At 31.9% G+C, this 16,626-nt stretch overlaps 2 protein-coding genes across 2 annotated transcripts; both read right to left on the reverse strand.

Moving 5' to 3' along the window:
- Window positions 1–2,927: 2,927 nt before the first annotated feature.
- LOC132949966 (protein obstructor-E-like) lies at window positions 2,928–12,472 on the reverse strand. Its single transcript, XM_061021105.1, has 6 exons — window positions 12,339–12,472; window positions 11,974–12,212; window positions 10,760–10,984; window positions 10,141–10,344; window positions 5,945–6,158; window positions 2,928–3,057 (listed from the first exon to the last, which is right to left on the reverse strand). Exons 2-6 carry the CDS (start codon window positions 12,023–12,025, stop codon window positions 3,009–3,011), a joined length of 744 nt encoding a protein of 247 aa, XP_060877088.1. The 5' UTR covers window positions 12,026–12,212; window positions 12,339–12,472; the 3' UTR covers window positions 2,928–3,008.
- Window positions 12,473–14,330: 1,858 nt separating this feature from the next.
- LOC132949967 (protein obstructor-E-like) lies at window positions 14,331–16,370 on the reverse strand. The gene is made up of 5 exons (XM_061021106.1): window positions 16,211–16,370; window positions 15,511–15,705; window positions 15,208–15,414; window positions 14,860–15,073; window positions 14,331–14,609 (listed from the first exon to the last, which is right to left on the reverse strand). The coding sequence occupies exons 1-5, from the start codon at window positions 16,263–16,265 to the stop codon at window positions 14,543–14,545; spliced, it is 738 nt and encodes a 245-aa protein (XP_060877089.1). The 5' UTR covers window positions 16,266–16,370; the 3' UTR covers window positions 14,331–14,542.
- Between the last annotated feature and the right edge of the window lie 256 nt (window positions 16,371–16,626).

Here is a 16,626-nt window from a genome sequence, read left to right on the forward strand (position 1 = left end):
AACCGGCTAACATTATCATAATACCACTTTGGAACTGTGCCCGAACGCCCTAAACAAGATGGTGGTATTAATATTCTCATGCACACCAGACAATTTTACAATCTAAATATTATCGTACATATTATTATCATTATAAGTACGAATAAAATATAAATTGTCTATTAAAATTGTAATTTTTTCAATGAAAACAAATTAACCTAATATTATTTTTATTTCATGAATTGAGGTTTTAAGTTGCTGTTTTAATAGTACCACTGCACTTAAATATTATATAATATACGCTTTATGCCTTTCTGCATATTATTACATTATATTATTATACTCTCATAAGTGAGCTATTTTGATTTATTTTAAATTTAAAACACTGCAGGTTTCATTTCATGATTTAATACAACACCTTGGTCATGTGAAATTGTTATCGTTTTCATATAAATCAGCCAACCAGGGAAATATGAAATAAATTGTCATAATTTACTTTTTTAAACACCAAATCATCTACATTATATTTGAACTCAATAGATTCAGAGAAAAGTATTGTAGTTGATAAACATATTTATGCACCTCAACAGTATATCAATATATAATATGTATTCAAAAACCTTATTTACTAGATACAACTTACAATTTTAAATATTTGTTAGTGTTTATAGGTATACTGTATTGTTATATTTCTATAAAGACGGTGTAAGCAGGCCTGCTGCAGTGGGAACATTTTAATATTTTACAATACCAATTACCAACACACACACATATATAAATACGTTTTTAAATAATCTGAAATATTTTAATTCAGTATTTTATATCGATTGATTTTATCACCACTAAATAAATCGTTTTAAAAAAAATGTTTAAAAATGTAAAATAACTAATATTAAAATTTGAATTCAGCACGATCGAGATAAAACGTTACTCGATAAAAACATATTTAAAAATTTTAACTCACACATTACTACAACAGGATTTATGATAAATTAACATCACTCATTTTCAATAAGGTTTAAGGGAAATGCTAGTATAGATTCGTTGTATCTATTTTATATACCCTGGCATTACAAAATCGTGTCTTAAGTTTCTAGTGCGCAATAGCTATAGGAATTGAGTATTTGTGACTCGTGAGCCATACTGATTTTAAGGTATTATACGGTAACCGATTGTAAGGCTACTCAGTAATCAATAGTCATACAATTTTGAATCAATCGTTTTGTGTATATTAATAGTTTTCATTTTTTTAAATCTTAAACTGCAGGTATATTTACATAAATTAAATGTTATAACTTACTTTAGGTAATAATAATAATATCACAAAGTGTTTAGTGACTTAATTATTTGAATAACTTAACATTTTATAATTATTGACAAGCTCATGAATGCTCTTGGAAACAATGCATCTTAGTAAATAATGTATTTCAGGTATTTCAAATATCCAAAATAATATGAAAATATATGCTTAAAATGAAAATTGTTTGTATATCATTATTACTATGCTATATAACACACTAATTAGTCTTGAGATGAAATTTGAAACTAAATCTTAAATGCATACGCCTGTAGTAAGAGTCTAGCTTTTAAACTTATTTTAAGTTTAAACAGTTTAAATTTTCAACTACTAATAAGAATAAAGTAGGATAATATAATATGTAGTAGGTGTATAGGTACTCACTATTCTGAGTACATATAGGTACATAAGATTTTAAAATAAATGTCGTTAAAATATTCTATTATTTTTGTTTTGTTTAATTTATTTAACTTAAATTATATTTTTAGTTTACTGCATCATCTAAAAATAGTATCTTCCTTGTTCAAAAAGTTTTAGAAATCTGTAAATTCAAGTTTCGCATAAAATTGCAATTTTGATGTTCGGATGTTAAATTCACATTAAATTATTATGCCAATTTGAATAGTACCTATAAGTATTTTAGTAGTACATAAAATTCAGCAAACACGTGTTACTTAAAATAATGTAAATATATATAATATTAATACATTATTACCGATATATTTATAAGTAATACGTATACGGTATACCTATATATACAGTGTGTATGTGCGTGGACATATTCTAGTAAAAAAGTTTCAAGTATAATATATTTTAATTAGAAACATATTAATTCAAATTATGTCCAGACCCATAAACACATAATAATGCTTAGGTAAACTTGAATAAATAATTACTTTTCCTTTAATTTCAGAATATCTCAATATATATAGTTATTTTTGTGGTAAAAAAAATGCATTAAATTTGCAATAATAAACTAATATTACTATTTTCGTGTAAAGTAATATCAGCTTAATAATTATTATGGTTTAATTATAATATTAAATAAATATTTATATCAAACGTTATAGTGTTGTGAAAGAGCTGGTACTTATGTTACACACTATTAGTATCACTATAAATTCACTCGTGTCGTAGAAAATCATAAATAAATAAATCTTAACCAAAATCATAAATCATAGTAACCTGCAATAACTTAATAAAAACTTAGTACCAGTAATTATATTATTGTATTCTATAAACTACCTATTGGTACGTTTAATACCAGTTTAGATATTATACGATTTTAATTAAATTACTTAACTGAAAACTTTTTATCTCAGTTTCAGCAATCATAATAATTATAATTAAAAAACTGGTACGAGGTTATTAAATAAGTAACTTAATTTACAGTCTAAACAAGTGGCGGTGTAGGTACATAATATAGAGTACACAACCATTAAAAGTAGTCAGCTCACGAGAAACGCACAGTGGGCGTGTGAAATGCATTGAATAAAATAAAAAGATAAATTATAATTTATAAGCTTTCACTTATCATATTAGTATTTCAAGGATTTATTTTAAACTAACTTAAAGTGTTGTTCATTGTTGGCCACGTTTTAGGATGCAATTAAATAACTATTACTATTCGAAGTAATAATGTACATTGTGATTGCTTTTTAAAACAACAAAAATATTTATTTTACATTTAAATATAAAATAATTACACTATATAGATTATACAAATGAGATTTTAATTTTTTCCGCCCTTCTTCTCGTCCTCGTTTTCGTAGTAATTTTCGCTGAAAAGTAATAAAAAGTAAATATAATTAATATTATTTAAAAAAATGTTAATTTTTTCTTTATTTATTATATTTACACCTAATACAAAATGTAAATTGTTGGCCTCTCTCTTATATATGCTAATTTTGTCACACAATCACTTCACATGGTTTCGTTGAAACTTTTTCGCTCACAGAAAAACTTGTATTCGTAACAAGAAAGATAATAACGAATCGGGTAAAAGCATTTTTTTACGGGAATTTTGACAAATAAACTTTAATTATGTTGTTTAAGTTTAATGTACATACCTATTATATTTTAGAATTATTATATATACAGATCATAGTATTCTATAGAAACTATTAACTAACCGATTTTATATAATTTAGCTTTACTTTTTCTTAATTTTTTTTATGTACAGGAAATATTGATTTATAATATTATATCTCGTTAATAAATAATAAATTATTCGTACAACACATTTGACAACGTAATATGGAAAGAGTAACGAATGGTTATAAAAGCTTGAATCGTGAAAGCTATTCATATCGCTTACAGTGAAATTAATCATAAGAGATATGACAGGAGATGCAGAACAGGAATCGATCGAGTAGACGTTTTTTGATGTCTGGTGAAGTAGGAGGCGAGAAAGGCGAGAAATATTTTCTCTGGTTGAACATTTTTTTTTTACGATTCGAATAAAAGCACCGCGTTGTCCATACTTTACAATTTTGTTTGAATACATTTTTCATGATTTCTTTAACAGAGTCTAATAAAAAAAATAAAACAGCGCTGTTTGGAAAATGTCTGTTTGTAATTATTTTTATGCTCATCATGGAGATGGGAGTAATTGAGATTACTTTTGACTATAGTGCCTGATTAAAATATAAAAATAAATAATAATAGCTCTTTAAATAACTATTGTACGGTGGAAGTTGTGGACTGATATATAAATATTTGATACAGACTGCAATAACCTGTGATTGGCTAAACTAAGTAACCATATTATACTCTCGTGGTCCGGGATATTCAAAGCTCTGAATTAAAATAAAAATTTCATTCCCTTATTTATGTGTTTAAGTGTAAGTATTTTTTTTTTACGTTTTGCCACTCTAGCCGTGAACAAGTAAATATTTTTTACTATATTTGGTATGCTGTGATTTTAAAACCATTATGTGTATGACAGTGACGTGTCTGATTGGCATAGATGTGTCCACGTGGATGCAGGGTAATAGGGTATGCATATGAACCACTGTGATTTCAGGTGGCACCCACCACAGGCTCATCGGATATAGATATTTAAATATAAAACGCCACATAGACAATAGGATAATATATTATGCATAATAACATATAACAGACTATAGCCAGTATTGCGTTTTGCAGTTATCATCTATTATCAGAAAGTGATAAGTCACGAACAAATTAGATGTTTGTTGAGTGTTGAATTAGTATGATCATTATTTAATAGGCGATAGCAGCAAAGAAAAAAATGGTTTAAATGCATTAGTCGAAAATAACAATTGTACCATACAAAATTTTGGGGGCTATATTGGATTTCGGTTCCAAATTTAAAATTGCTCTACTAGTTCGGTCCGGGATTATTTTAGGTATTTAACTAGTTGGGTCCCTGTTTTTTCAGGTACTACACACTTTTAAGGTCCCAAATTATTTTAGATATAACACTATTTGGGCTCTTAATATTTTGTTGGTGAGTACTACACAACATACTAACATTTTCCTTTCCATTTTAACAGACTTAGAATTAGGTATCTAGCTTGAAGTTAGATTGCCATTCAAAATATAAATTATTATAATTTTACAAATTAATACAAATATGGGTAAAATACCAAGAAAAAATATTAAACATTTGAGAAGTAAAAAAATAAAAATTTAGTATAGGCAATATTATTATTAAAACATTTTTGACCATATCTTTGGTCTAAATAATATATCTTATAGATCATAGATTATCCTAACTCTTAAATCTGTTGAAAGGGTAAGAAAAATATTAGTATAGTATGTAGTACTCGCATAGTACCTAATAGGTTAGTATACTCATTACCTATTTATACATGATTTTATTTGCTTACATCAATTTTATTTTAATTGGTTACTGACATTTGTTATATGAATTTTGAAAAGGGGGTCAACATTTTTTTGAAGTGAAACTTTTTTACAAATAGTACGAAAAAAAAAGATTATCATCCGTCATGACACTATATGGTTTATAATATATTAATATGGTAATAAATAATAATGTTTGTGTAATAAAAATAATAAATTAATTTCAATTGAACATTTTACTTTATTCCAGTAGAAATTTACAAACCTAATATTCGATAATATTGATATATTTAAGTTTCACTATCCATCCGCACGTTCTCATTGCGGGTGTGTCTTATTTTTAATTAATCAATATTTTTTGAAACGTGATTAAAAATAGTAATAATTATACTGTATTATAGCCACGAGTATTGAAGTTTCAATTGATTTACATCATCAGTTATCAACTATCAAGGAAAACAATTTAATGTAATATCATATTTTGCCGTTTTTGGTTTCCTAAAAATCTCAAATATCCAATTTATTTCAAGTTAATAATAATATTATCGTTGGTATTTTAAAAGTTGAAGTATTCAAATATATTTGTTTGGGTTTAAAGTTTGATCTATAGGGGCTAGTAGAGGATTATATATTTTATAATAGTTGTCGAGCAGGAATGTATGTGGGTCGAAGAAGATTCATTGCATGCGATTACTGATACCAGATACATAAGAATTGGTTGAATCAAAAAAAAAAATCGCGGTAAAGTGATTCGTCTCCTGTCGCGTGATAACTGTCCTATACATAGTAGTTTACCACCACCATCATCATCATCATCATCACCGCATCATCATTACTCACCATCCTGGTACGTTTTCCGGTTCGTCGCACTTGAACGACACGTCGTTGTACACGGAACCCGCGGAGCAGCTACCGTATTGCGGGATGACGCCGTTCCGGCAGATGTAGAACTTTTGACAATCGTCGGGGTGGGCGAATGTCGGATGGGGTAAGATTCTGCCATTGGGACCGACCACGTCACCGTCTGGGCATGAGAAACCGTCCGTGAGAGCGTCTGCAAAAAAAAAAAAACACAATCATAATATGTAAACGAAAATGGCAAATTTTTGCGGTCCACGAGACGAGGTTAGGTTAGTGGTTATTTCTGCGACGCATATAATTAGTCATATATAATAGAACAAAAGGTATGGACTTATAAAACACAAAAATATATGTGTAGACTATTCGTAAAAAATATAAAAATATTTCGTATAGTGTGTCAATATAAATTACTAACTGATCCCGTGCACTTCGTTACCAAGTTTGTCGTTTTTACTTGGTGTAACTTTGATAAAAAAAAATTAACCCGTTAAAAACTATTTTTAAATCCTTTTTTTAAATAACCCTTTTTGAAATGTTTCTTTAAAGCCTTTTAAAAATGAACCCTTTCCCAACCCTTTCCTAGACAATAACCCTTTTAAATTGTAAACGCAAAATTAACCCTTTTAATATTAGCCTATCGTCACACAAACATTCATTTATATATATATAATTGAATGTTAGTTGCATTACGGCTTTGTCGTGAAGTATTTGATCGTCAAAGTCGTACATAGAAAATGCGTGATTGTGTAATTAAAATACATTTATTTTATTTTGTTTTTTGTTTATTTAAATGGTTGCTATTGATTAAAAAAAAATATTATGATTATTATTATTATCTATATATAAATATAAGACTAGCTGCTCTTGCGCACTTCGTTGCCCGTAAAAAATGACAACTCTTAATAAATATTGTGATTGTTCAACTCCTTTTTGGCGTAACTCACTGCAGTAAGTGTGCATATCAGCCACCCTGGTAGGCAATGTGCGAAAATTCGATTTGATGCATGCTTGTACCTGACCTGCCCGATTGACCAATGGCAACCAATAATAAATAAATACTGTATCTATTAATTATTTCTTCTTTAACCAATAGCGACCATATTTATATAAACAAATATTTCCACCGTAAATCTCGAAATCCCTGTTTGAGCACTTCCCCAGGCTTCTATTAATTTGTCGGAGCGTGGTGTTGTAATATAGCCTAAAGCCTTCCTCGATGAATGGACTATCTAACACAAAAATAATTTTTCAATTCGGACCAGTAGATCCTGAGATAAGCGCGTTCGAAAAAACTCTACAACTTTATATATTAGTATAGATTATTTCCACATACGGCATAGGCAAAACAATATCTTATTACACCGGCGCAGTAATAATATGTTATACCTACCTACCTATATTATTCTGTGTTACGGTATAGCGATAAGGTATTCGTTATACATGTTTGTTTGACGCTTTTGAACCTAAAAGCGCCACCGATTATGTCTTTAAATATTTTTTTATCTGCTCATCGAAAGTATATATAGGTGATAATTACGAATTATGAATTTATCGTAGAAATTATTCCTGGTCTAATTATTTTAAAACCGTGTCTTTCTAGTATTTCTAGAAAAATGCTCACATTATTATTTGAACTGGTAACGGAGACATTATAGATCTTATATTTTCTCGTTTTGTAGAAAGAAAAATAATTATTATAAAATTTGACACCACAATATTTTTTAACACAGACGACAGTATTGTATCATTTATTCGAGATAAACCACGGACAACCACAGTATACGTTCCAAAATATGTAAAATACCACTACGCGAGTGTGCTGTAATAGACATGGGCCTGTCTGCAGTTCGCATTGTGTTATAATATTTAATATTTTTATTTGTATCCAATTATTATTCTACCTGTACGGCATATAAGATCAGTATGATCCGCACGAAACCTATACGGCACAACACCTATAACATGCGTATAGTCGTCGATACATCGTTTTCGGAATGTCTAATTCGTTTCGAGATTAAATCATTATGCCGTCAACAATCTTTATAACTACGTAATTTGAACTGCGATGCTCGATGATAATGACACCGTGGAGGTTTGGAGATATAATATTATCATAATGCATACGAAAAATACGTGTTATATACAACTACACTGTTGATCCTATGCCCAACAATAGACTTTTACAGTACTCACTAGTTTGAGATTATTGAAAAGCAAATGATTTGTAGTTAACCTATTCCATATTATAACAATAATATTATGTAACCGTCATATGGGGGGGGGGGGGGTGGGTCCTGATATTTTCCGACACCATAATAAGGTATGGGGACAGTCACTTGTTTGTGTTGAATTATATTTAACATAGTATAAGTACTATAAGTAGGTATTTTTAAAAATGTAGGTGGTATACGTACATGCTTACTCAAAAATAATTGAGTGGACTTTAAACAATTCTGGTGGAGGGAGGGTAGGCTCCAGCCTCAAAGTTGCGCATAGCATATGGCTATATAGGTACTTATGATGTATACTGTTTAGTGTTTGTACTTATATTAGTTGTACTGATGACTTTCTATTTCTCAGTATACACGAGCCTACGTCTTAATATAATATAGCCTATAGCAGTACTCTATATAACTATGATTTCAAACACGACGACAACCCCTGAATTGTAACACTACCTACTATACTCGCGGAATCCGTATCTGCAAACTAAACGTCAATATTACACGCTATAATATAGCAACCCAAGTAAAACAATATAAGTATGCAATACAAAAGTACATATCATTTATATATATATGTGTATCGAAGTTTAAAAAATACTTAACAAATTTCATCTATTATTAGCGTGGTATATGCTTGTCACGTAAAATACAATTTCAAAGCCTCTACGAAACAATAATATACGTATATAATGCTTGGCTGTGTAGCGTTTTGAGATTTACGAGTATAATATAGTAACTTGTAAGTATATAACATTCGCGTGGTGTGAATACGTGCGTCGCAAATATTTACACTATTTATATAATATAAACCTAACTGTTTGTCCGTCTGAAAATTGCGAGGCGAGTTAATATTTACATTACGTCGCAGTCAACATAAAGACGGTATCCCGTAATTGTATAGGATGGTTCTTTTATCGCGAACCAAGCAATGCCTATATTTTAAGTTTTCGGATTGAAGAAAAATTATACACGCTATCCAGGGAAATATTTCGAAAAACCTATGTTTAAAGTGTATCATTTTTTTACTAAACTTGGTTTAAAATACATTTCAAGATAGCAGGTATTGCAGCATCATAATTTGTTCATTACACATAGGGCCCGGATTTATATGCTCTAAAAACCTCAGAAAAATGTACTATAAAATATACGTTTATTTTCATATTTTATAGAAATATACCCTACAAAATAAAAAATATGCAAAGAAATCTTTTATTTTCATTATTTTTTGTATTATGTTATAACATAAAATGATACTATATTTTTTTGATTTATTTTTTGCCTACTAAATGTAGTTGTACTGATTTTCGGGATTCATTAAATATAAATAAAATCGAATGAATTTTACGCGCACTCGGATCACGACAAACACGACTAATGTATGATTCACTAAACCTACTCAATAACAAATTATACTTGTCCCGATAGGCTTCAGATAATATAAGAAAACGACTTCGTCAAATTACATGGACTATAGTTCATATAACTATAAATACGTAATTTTAATTAAAAAAAGCAAAATATTACATATTATGCATTTAAAAACCGTATAGATGTAATCAAAAAACGTAAAATACAGAAATATGCAGTACATGTCAAAAAAGGACAAAATATGCAAAAATATGCAAAATAAAACTTTATATTTCGGATCTATTGATTACAAATCAAACTTCTAGCTTACCTAGCTATTTTTTGAACTGTTCAGAAAAAACATGCTAATGCATATGAATCCGGGCCTTAATTATATATTATATTTAAAGCAAATATTTGGATAATTTTTAAAGGCATATTATCACTATGTCAGCATACATATTCGGTTGGTGTTCAGAGCATTTAATTCTCGGCTATTGATATGACAAACCACGTGACATCAACACGACGCATACATTTCAATGTATTGTTATATAATACAATATGTTGTATACGCTTGATATATAATTATCGTATAGGTACCTTTTTTGGTCGTAGTGCATTGCCGCTTGCTGTCCGTCGCCCAGGCGCAAGAACTTGTGGAATCGTCGTATATTAGACCGGGTGGACACGGCATCTCGTTGGCGTTGCCGTCCACGCAATTGACGAACTTGTCGCAGACACCCTCGTCCCAATGCCTGTAGTAGCCGTTGGCCCGAGGACAGCCTTTAGACGGTTTCGGTTCCTCTGTGCAGGGATTAACAACGACATAAGTAAATAATAACAATAATAATAATGCTAGCACTGTAGCACTACTATAGGTACACTATAATATATCAGCCTTTTTGAAAAAAAAAAAAAAAGATCGCAGTTCTACATTAATTATGGGCAGGGCAGCTCACGAGTTCGCCCACTGACACTTTTTGACACGTTTTCACGCTCAAGTCTGCATATTATATTATGTTGTTATGCGATATCGATCGGTTCGTAATATAACCGAACGGTCAAACACACGCGCCGAACGAAGTTGCACACGGTTATAACTCACAATAATAATAATAATAATAATAGAATACCATAATATTATCATTTATGTATATATTGACGACCGTATGCATACATATTGTACATATTCATATATGCTAATGCGATAAACACTTACGCTGAACGGTCCTCTGGCCGCAGTCCACGTTTACGGACGTATCGCATTTCTCGTGACTCGGACTGGAGTCGTCGAACAGCAGTCCATCGGGGCAGAGTTTTTCCGTTAGTTCGCCGTCCACGGAGCAGTGGTAGTACAGATCGCATTGTATCTGATCGGCGTAGAACCCTGGTTTCTGGGGACATTGGAATTCACGGTTGTTCTGTTGTTGTCCGAGCGCAAGGCCTACACATTACATTTTATTATTGTATAATAATGTAGAATAGAGGGGGGAGGCGGACGCTAAAAATAATTTCTTGACTGGTATATTATATCGACTGAGTATAACGTCAGAAATCGATTAAAAGTATAATAATTCGTCATCATCTCGGACAGACACGAATTTATGCGGAAGTTGCTCACATAATATTTTAATAACTCTACATGGTGAGCAAATTTTTCATGAAGTAATTACACTGTTATTCATTTTTATTGTGTTGTAATATTGTTGTAGACATTGTAATTAATTACCTATAGTCACCGGGAAAGCAATAATAGAACTAGGCCAGTATCAGATAAAAAAAAAAAATAATAAAAATGTTCCCAACTCTGAAAAATTCTGTCTAAATCTGCTTCTGGAAAAGAGGCGTTAATTTAACAGCTATAGAAATGCCCACGTATTATACAGGGGTGTTGAATGTCTAGTACAGGCAATTAATACGAATTTACGATGATATATATGATGGGACTAAGCAGAAAAATGCGTTTCGAGAATATCTTTATGCACGTACTGACGATATAAAATATATAAAATAGATGATGAGTATCGCGTGTACGTATATAATAGTATGTATAATATATAATTTATAGTTTAGGTATAGGTATGCGCAGTTGCAGTATACCTACGTGATATTATTAATGTAACGATGTACACCCCGATTATAGTAATGAATACACACATACACAGGTGGTTATCAGAATTTTACGTTACTAGACTGGATTGTATAAAATCATTTTTAATAATTAAAAAAAAATTTTTTTTTTTTGTAAGCTCGTATTATATAAACCATTAGTTTTGACAGTATAATATATTATATTATTTGACCTGCATTAAATTTCGACGACACCACCGTTCGTACGGTATACCGCGGTATATCAGTTGGTATCTTTATATTTTATCAGTTATAAATAATTATATACCTATATATTATATAAAACCCCATATAGGTACTTACCCACGAACAGAACAAGCGCAGCGGCGGTAGCGGTCGGAGCGTGCAGAACCATGGTTGGTAAAAGGCGAGCGGATTACGAATGGACCTGGTCTTCGGGCACGTATTATAGCCAGCTATAGGTATACTCGTCGCGGACGGAAGACGAAAAACTAGTCGGAGCCCCCGCGTGCGACTTGTCGCGACCTCTGTTGTAGTGGTGCCGGCGACTTGCGGACAAAAGGTTTTTGAACTCCTATTCGCTACAACATAATAATAATATTATAATGCACGCACGTGATGATTTTCAATGGGGCCCGTGTGAGAACTGCACTATGCGCTCGTTATAATATTAATAATAATAATAATAAAATAATATATGGACGCACAATGGAGATACGTGACGAAATACGGTGACTCCACAACCTATGCTTCGAACGATTCTTCGACGAGTGTAGTTATGCGTATTATAGTGCACCTGTATCGACTATATATATGTGTATACTCGCATAGGCTTTACCGGCCGCCTCCTGCCTATAAGCTTTAAGACTCGTATATCCGGCTGTTTGAACACTCTGTGGAAATCGTTAGTATAATATTCGAATTTTTAAAACATTTACGAGAACTTCATCTCCATAATAATATAATAGGTCTGATATTATTATGTAAATATTATTGTCGGCCATCACTATTCAGATGTTTATAAGAAATCCGTGAGTGACCGTGGACCATATAACAGCAGCCGCTTGGCTCTCTAGCACTGCAGTAGGTATACCCAATAATAATCTAAGACCGTATAATATATTATTATGTTTCACAAAGTTAGTCATTAGAAAAAACACGCGATTATAGACACCCTGTATAATGCGCACACGCTGGATGGCCGCTGGGTAGACTTATATTCGATTTCCTGACAATGCGTTTTACACGCCGTTTACGGGCATATAGGTAACACGGGCGTAACCAAAAACATCGAAAGTGACCTTTAACATATTTGTATTAGCCCAACGGCTGTATATACATAATAATATCGTAATTTAAAACTACCTGTATTACGACGTCCAACGATTTTTATGTCCGCCTATACAGTAAAATAAAATTAAACGAATATTCAATTTGATAAAAACTATTAACGAGTAATTTATATTTACGGGTTGTCTTTGACGATAAACGACTATCACCCAGAATTTTAATTGACGTATAAATGTCTAGTGGTTATTACGAGAATTTTAAGCAGATAATAACGACGTCTGGCAATGTCGTTGTTGTTTGAACGTATTATCCCGAGACACAATATATATGTATGTAATATTATGTGCGTTTACCGGCTATATTATTGTGTATACATAGTTAATGTTTTCGAATTGATTTACGAAAAAAAAATACATGTAAAATATTTATCCCTCAATTTTTTTATAATAGCTAATAACACGTGTACGAGGTATGACTAATGGAAAATTGTGTGGATTAAACAAGTTTTCACATCGTATTAAAATCAAGACACCTTTATATAGTTGCGTCATCAAACCAGTGCAACACTTGAATTTGGTGAAAGCTATATAGTAGAAACTGGACTGGAGGCGTTTAATTTGAGCATTAGTATAACTAATAATTACATAATTTTTAACTATATCAAAACAAAGACATTAAAACAGGTCTGATACATTACTAAAATAAATTATCTAATTAGAAAAAAATATTCAACACGTAAGTACCTACGTTTACTTATTTGGCTATAGGTACCTGTACACTTTTATTTTGTAGCGTTTGTATAAGTTGAGTCTATGAAAGTTTAAAATGTGACTTTCACCTTTTTTAGGTTGTAAGAACACTTATTCTAACTAAATTATAATATGTTAATATTATAATTTTTATATTGGTGTAATATATAATAACATATAATAATTCTGTATACCTTCGTTATGATTATGCGTTGTTATTAGGTATTGTAAATATTATTATTCACGATTAAAGATAGTTGTGTATAGGTAGGTACATACAATTGCAACATTGTGGTTTACAATTAAACTTATTTTCTTTCTTTAATGGTATTATATTCTTTTATGTTTTATTTGTTCATATACAATTTATACCTGTGTATGTCCAATATTTTGAAATTATAGGTATCAATATAATTTTAATACAATTGATACGTATATGTTTTATACTGAGAATTTAATTTAACAGTTTGACTTATATTATAATATATTCATACCTACTTATTTTAGCCAATTTTCGTAACTAAATTACTACAACATTATATTATTATACTCCGAGGTTGAAGAATAAATTAATGAATAGCTTACAATAGGTGTTAGATTTTCCAAGAGATTGTTTCTGGAATAATACCTAATAAAAAAAAAAAAACAATGCAACAAAAGTAATTGTAATAAAGTTAAATTTTATTTAGTATTACATCATAGTATGTATTATGTATATATATATAAATTCGTAACAATAATGATTTTAAATTTGACTTGGTATAAAACTATACACACACACACACACACACACATATAATATATATATATAGTAACTTAAAGTATACATTTAATATGAATTATATTATGTTCAAGAAAACAATGCGAAACTACTATTGTTTTTTGTTCTTGTTCTGTTGCTGCTGTTGCACTTGTGGATCGTCTTTGTACCAATTCTCGCTGGAAAAAAAAACAATACGATTTTATTACTATGTACCTACATACCGTTATACGTATATTATAGTTATAATAACAATACGAAAACCAAACGCCGAAACGCGCCATTACGTAGATGTGATGACACAAAAACAGACCGTTTCGATTATAACTTTATCATTATACCTACTATAATATCTATGTGACCCGTGATAGATTAATATAATGTAAAAAATGGAGATATAGTTTGTTTATAATAATATAATACACTCACCATCCAGCCACGTTCTCGGGTTGGTCACACTTTTGCGACTCCTCGTTGAACACTTCGCCGGTGGAACAGCCCTGTTCCCGGGGGGTGATGCCGTTGAGGCACACGTAGAACTTCTGGCAGTCGTCCGGGTGCGCGAACACGGGGTGCGCTACGTTCTGGCCCCGGCTGTTGAAGGCCTTATCTTTGGGGCACGTGAAGCCGTCTTTCAATTTCACTATAATACGCACGAAAAGGACACGAATTGTATTACGATTTACACGCCACCACAGCCACCGCCACCCGGATCCGGGTTTCGGGGGGGTGCAAAACCACGTGGTCGATTATTATTAAGTCGTGAGAGTGTCTTACTGTCGTCCGATTCGTTGCAACCCGACCTGCCGGCCGTGGCGGGCCAAGCGCACGATCCCGCGTACTCGTCGAAGTGCAATCCGTTGGGGCACACGATTTCCGTGCCGTCGCCCTCGATGCAGTTGTAGAAGATGTTGCACACCTTTTCGTCGGGATGCGCAAAGTACCCGTTACGCCTCGGGCACAAGTAGGTGGGCTGCGGATTTTCTGCGGGCGGGCACGTTAAAAGTTCACGTTATATTAATCATTTTATGAAAATCATCCGAGTGAACGGACACAGTGGTATACGCGGTGGGTACTCACGGAGTTCGGATCTTTCGCCGCAGTCCACGCTGAACGGCTGGTCGCATTTGTTGATCTTCCTGTTCAGCGGGTCGAACACTAACCCGTCAGGGCACAGTTTCGTCGTGGCCACGCCGTCTTTGCACTCGTAGAACTTGTCGCATTGCACCGGGTCCTCGTACTGGCCGTTCTTCTTGGGGCATTGGAATTGTCCATCTGCGGGCGAAGAGCAAAAAAATCAAATCAAATGAACACGGGGAAAACAAATGTATAACTCTCCGGGGAGGTTTTTTCGGTTCGAGTATATTGTATATTATATAAATCGCCGTGAAGTGCCAACGACGCGGAAGACACGGTGAAAGTGAATTCCGTGCGACGACCAACTCGGCTCAGTGGGTGTTAAAATATCGTATACCTACTTATTAAAAAAAATCATCGAAAAAATGTGCAAACAACATGCGTCATTTATCCAACCTATCACAGCGGGTGGGCATCTCAACCAAAATATTTTGGAAAATTTAAGTGAACGTTACTAAAACATTATATTTTTAAAACATATAATAGCCGAACGATAGTGTAAACAAAACGGATTTCGTTTAGTTTTACGCGAATTTTATATTTTACAAAGGAATAGACCACCGGTGATTATATGAAAAAAAATTGTTATATTATAGTATTTAGTTAATATAAGTTTTAAAATGTAATAATTATTAAGTCTTACTTGTTAAATGGGATATTCCAATAACTATCGTGCACAATACTATTGAGAGGTTCATAATTGAAAACTTAATGCGTGATGATATGTGCAAGCGACTGCGGCCTCGGCGGAAGAACAGGAAACCATTCTATAGTTTCTCCCACTTACCGATGGCAGTTTCAAGTAGTCACTACTCTTGTGGATGGGAAATCTGAGGTGAATAAAAATTGTTCGAAGAATCGATTTCGTTTCGAGGTTTTTCAACCGTAGGTACCGCAGACTCGGAGGCACTGTACACAATTTCTAAACAATGTGAATGTTACGTTCGAATAATATAATAACTATAATAGTATACGAAATACGCGTATTACGATTGACGATGGATTATATAATAAATTATAATATTTATATTACATGGTCATTCTATAAATGGTAATTTC

Source organism: Metopolophium dirhodum, chromosome 8 (genome assembly GCF_019925205.1).
Source record: "Metopolophium dirhodum isolate CAU chromosome 8, ASM1992520v1, whole genome shotgun sequence".
NCBI lineage: Eukaryota > Metazoa > Arthropoda > Insecta > Hemiptera > Aphididae > Metopolophium > Metopolophium dirhodum.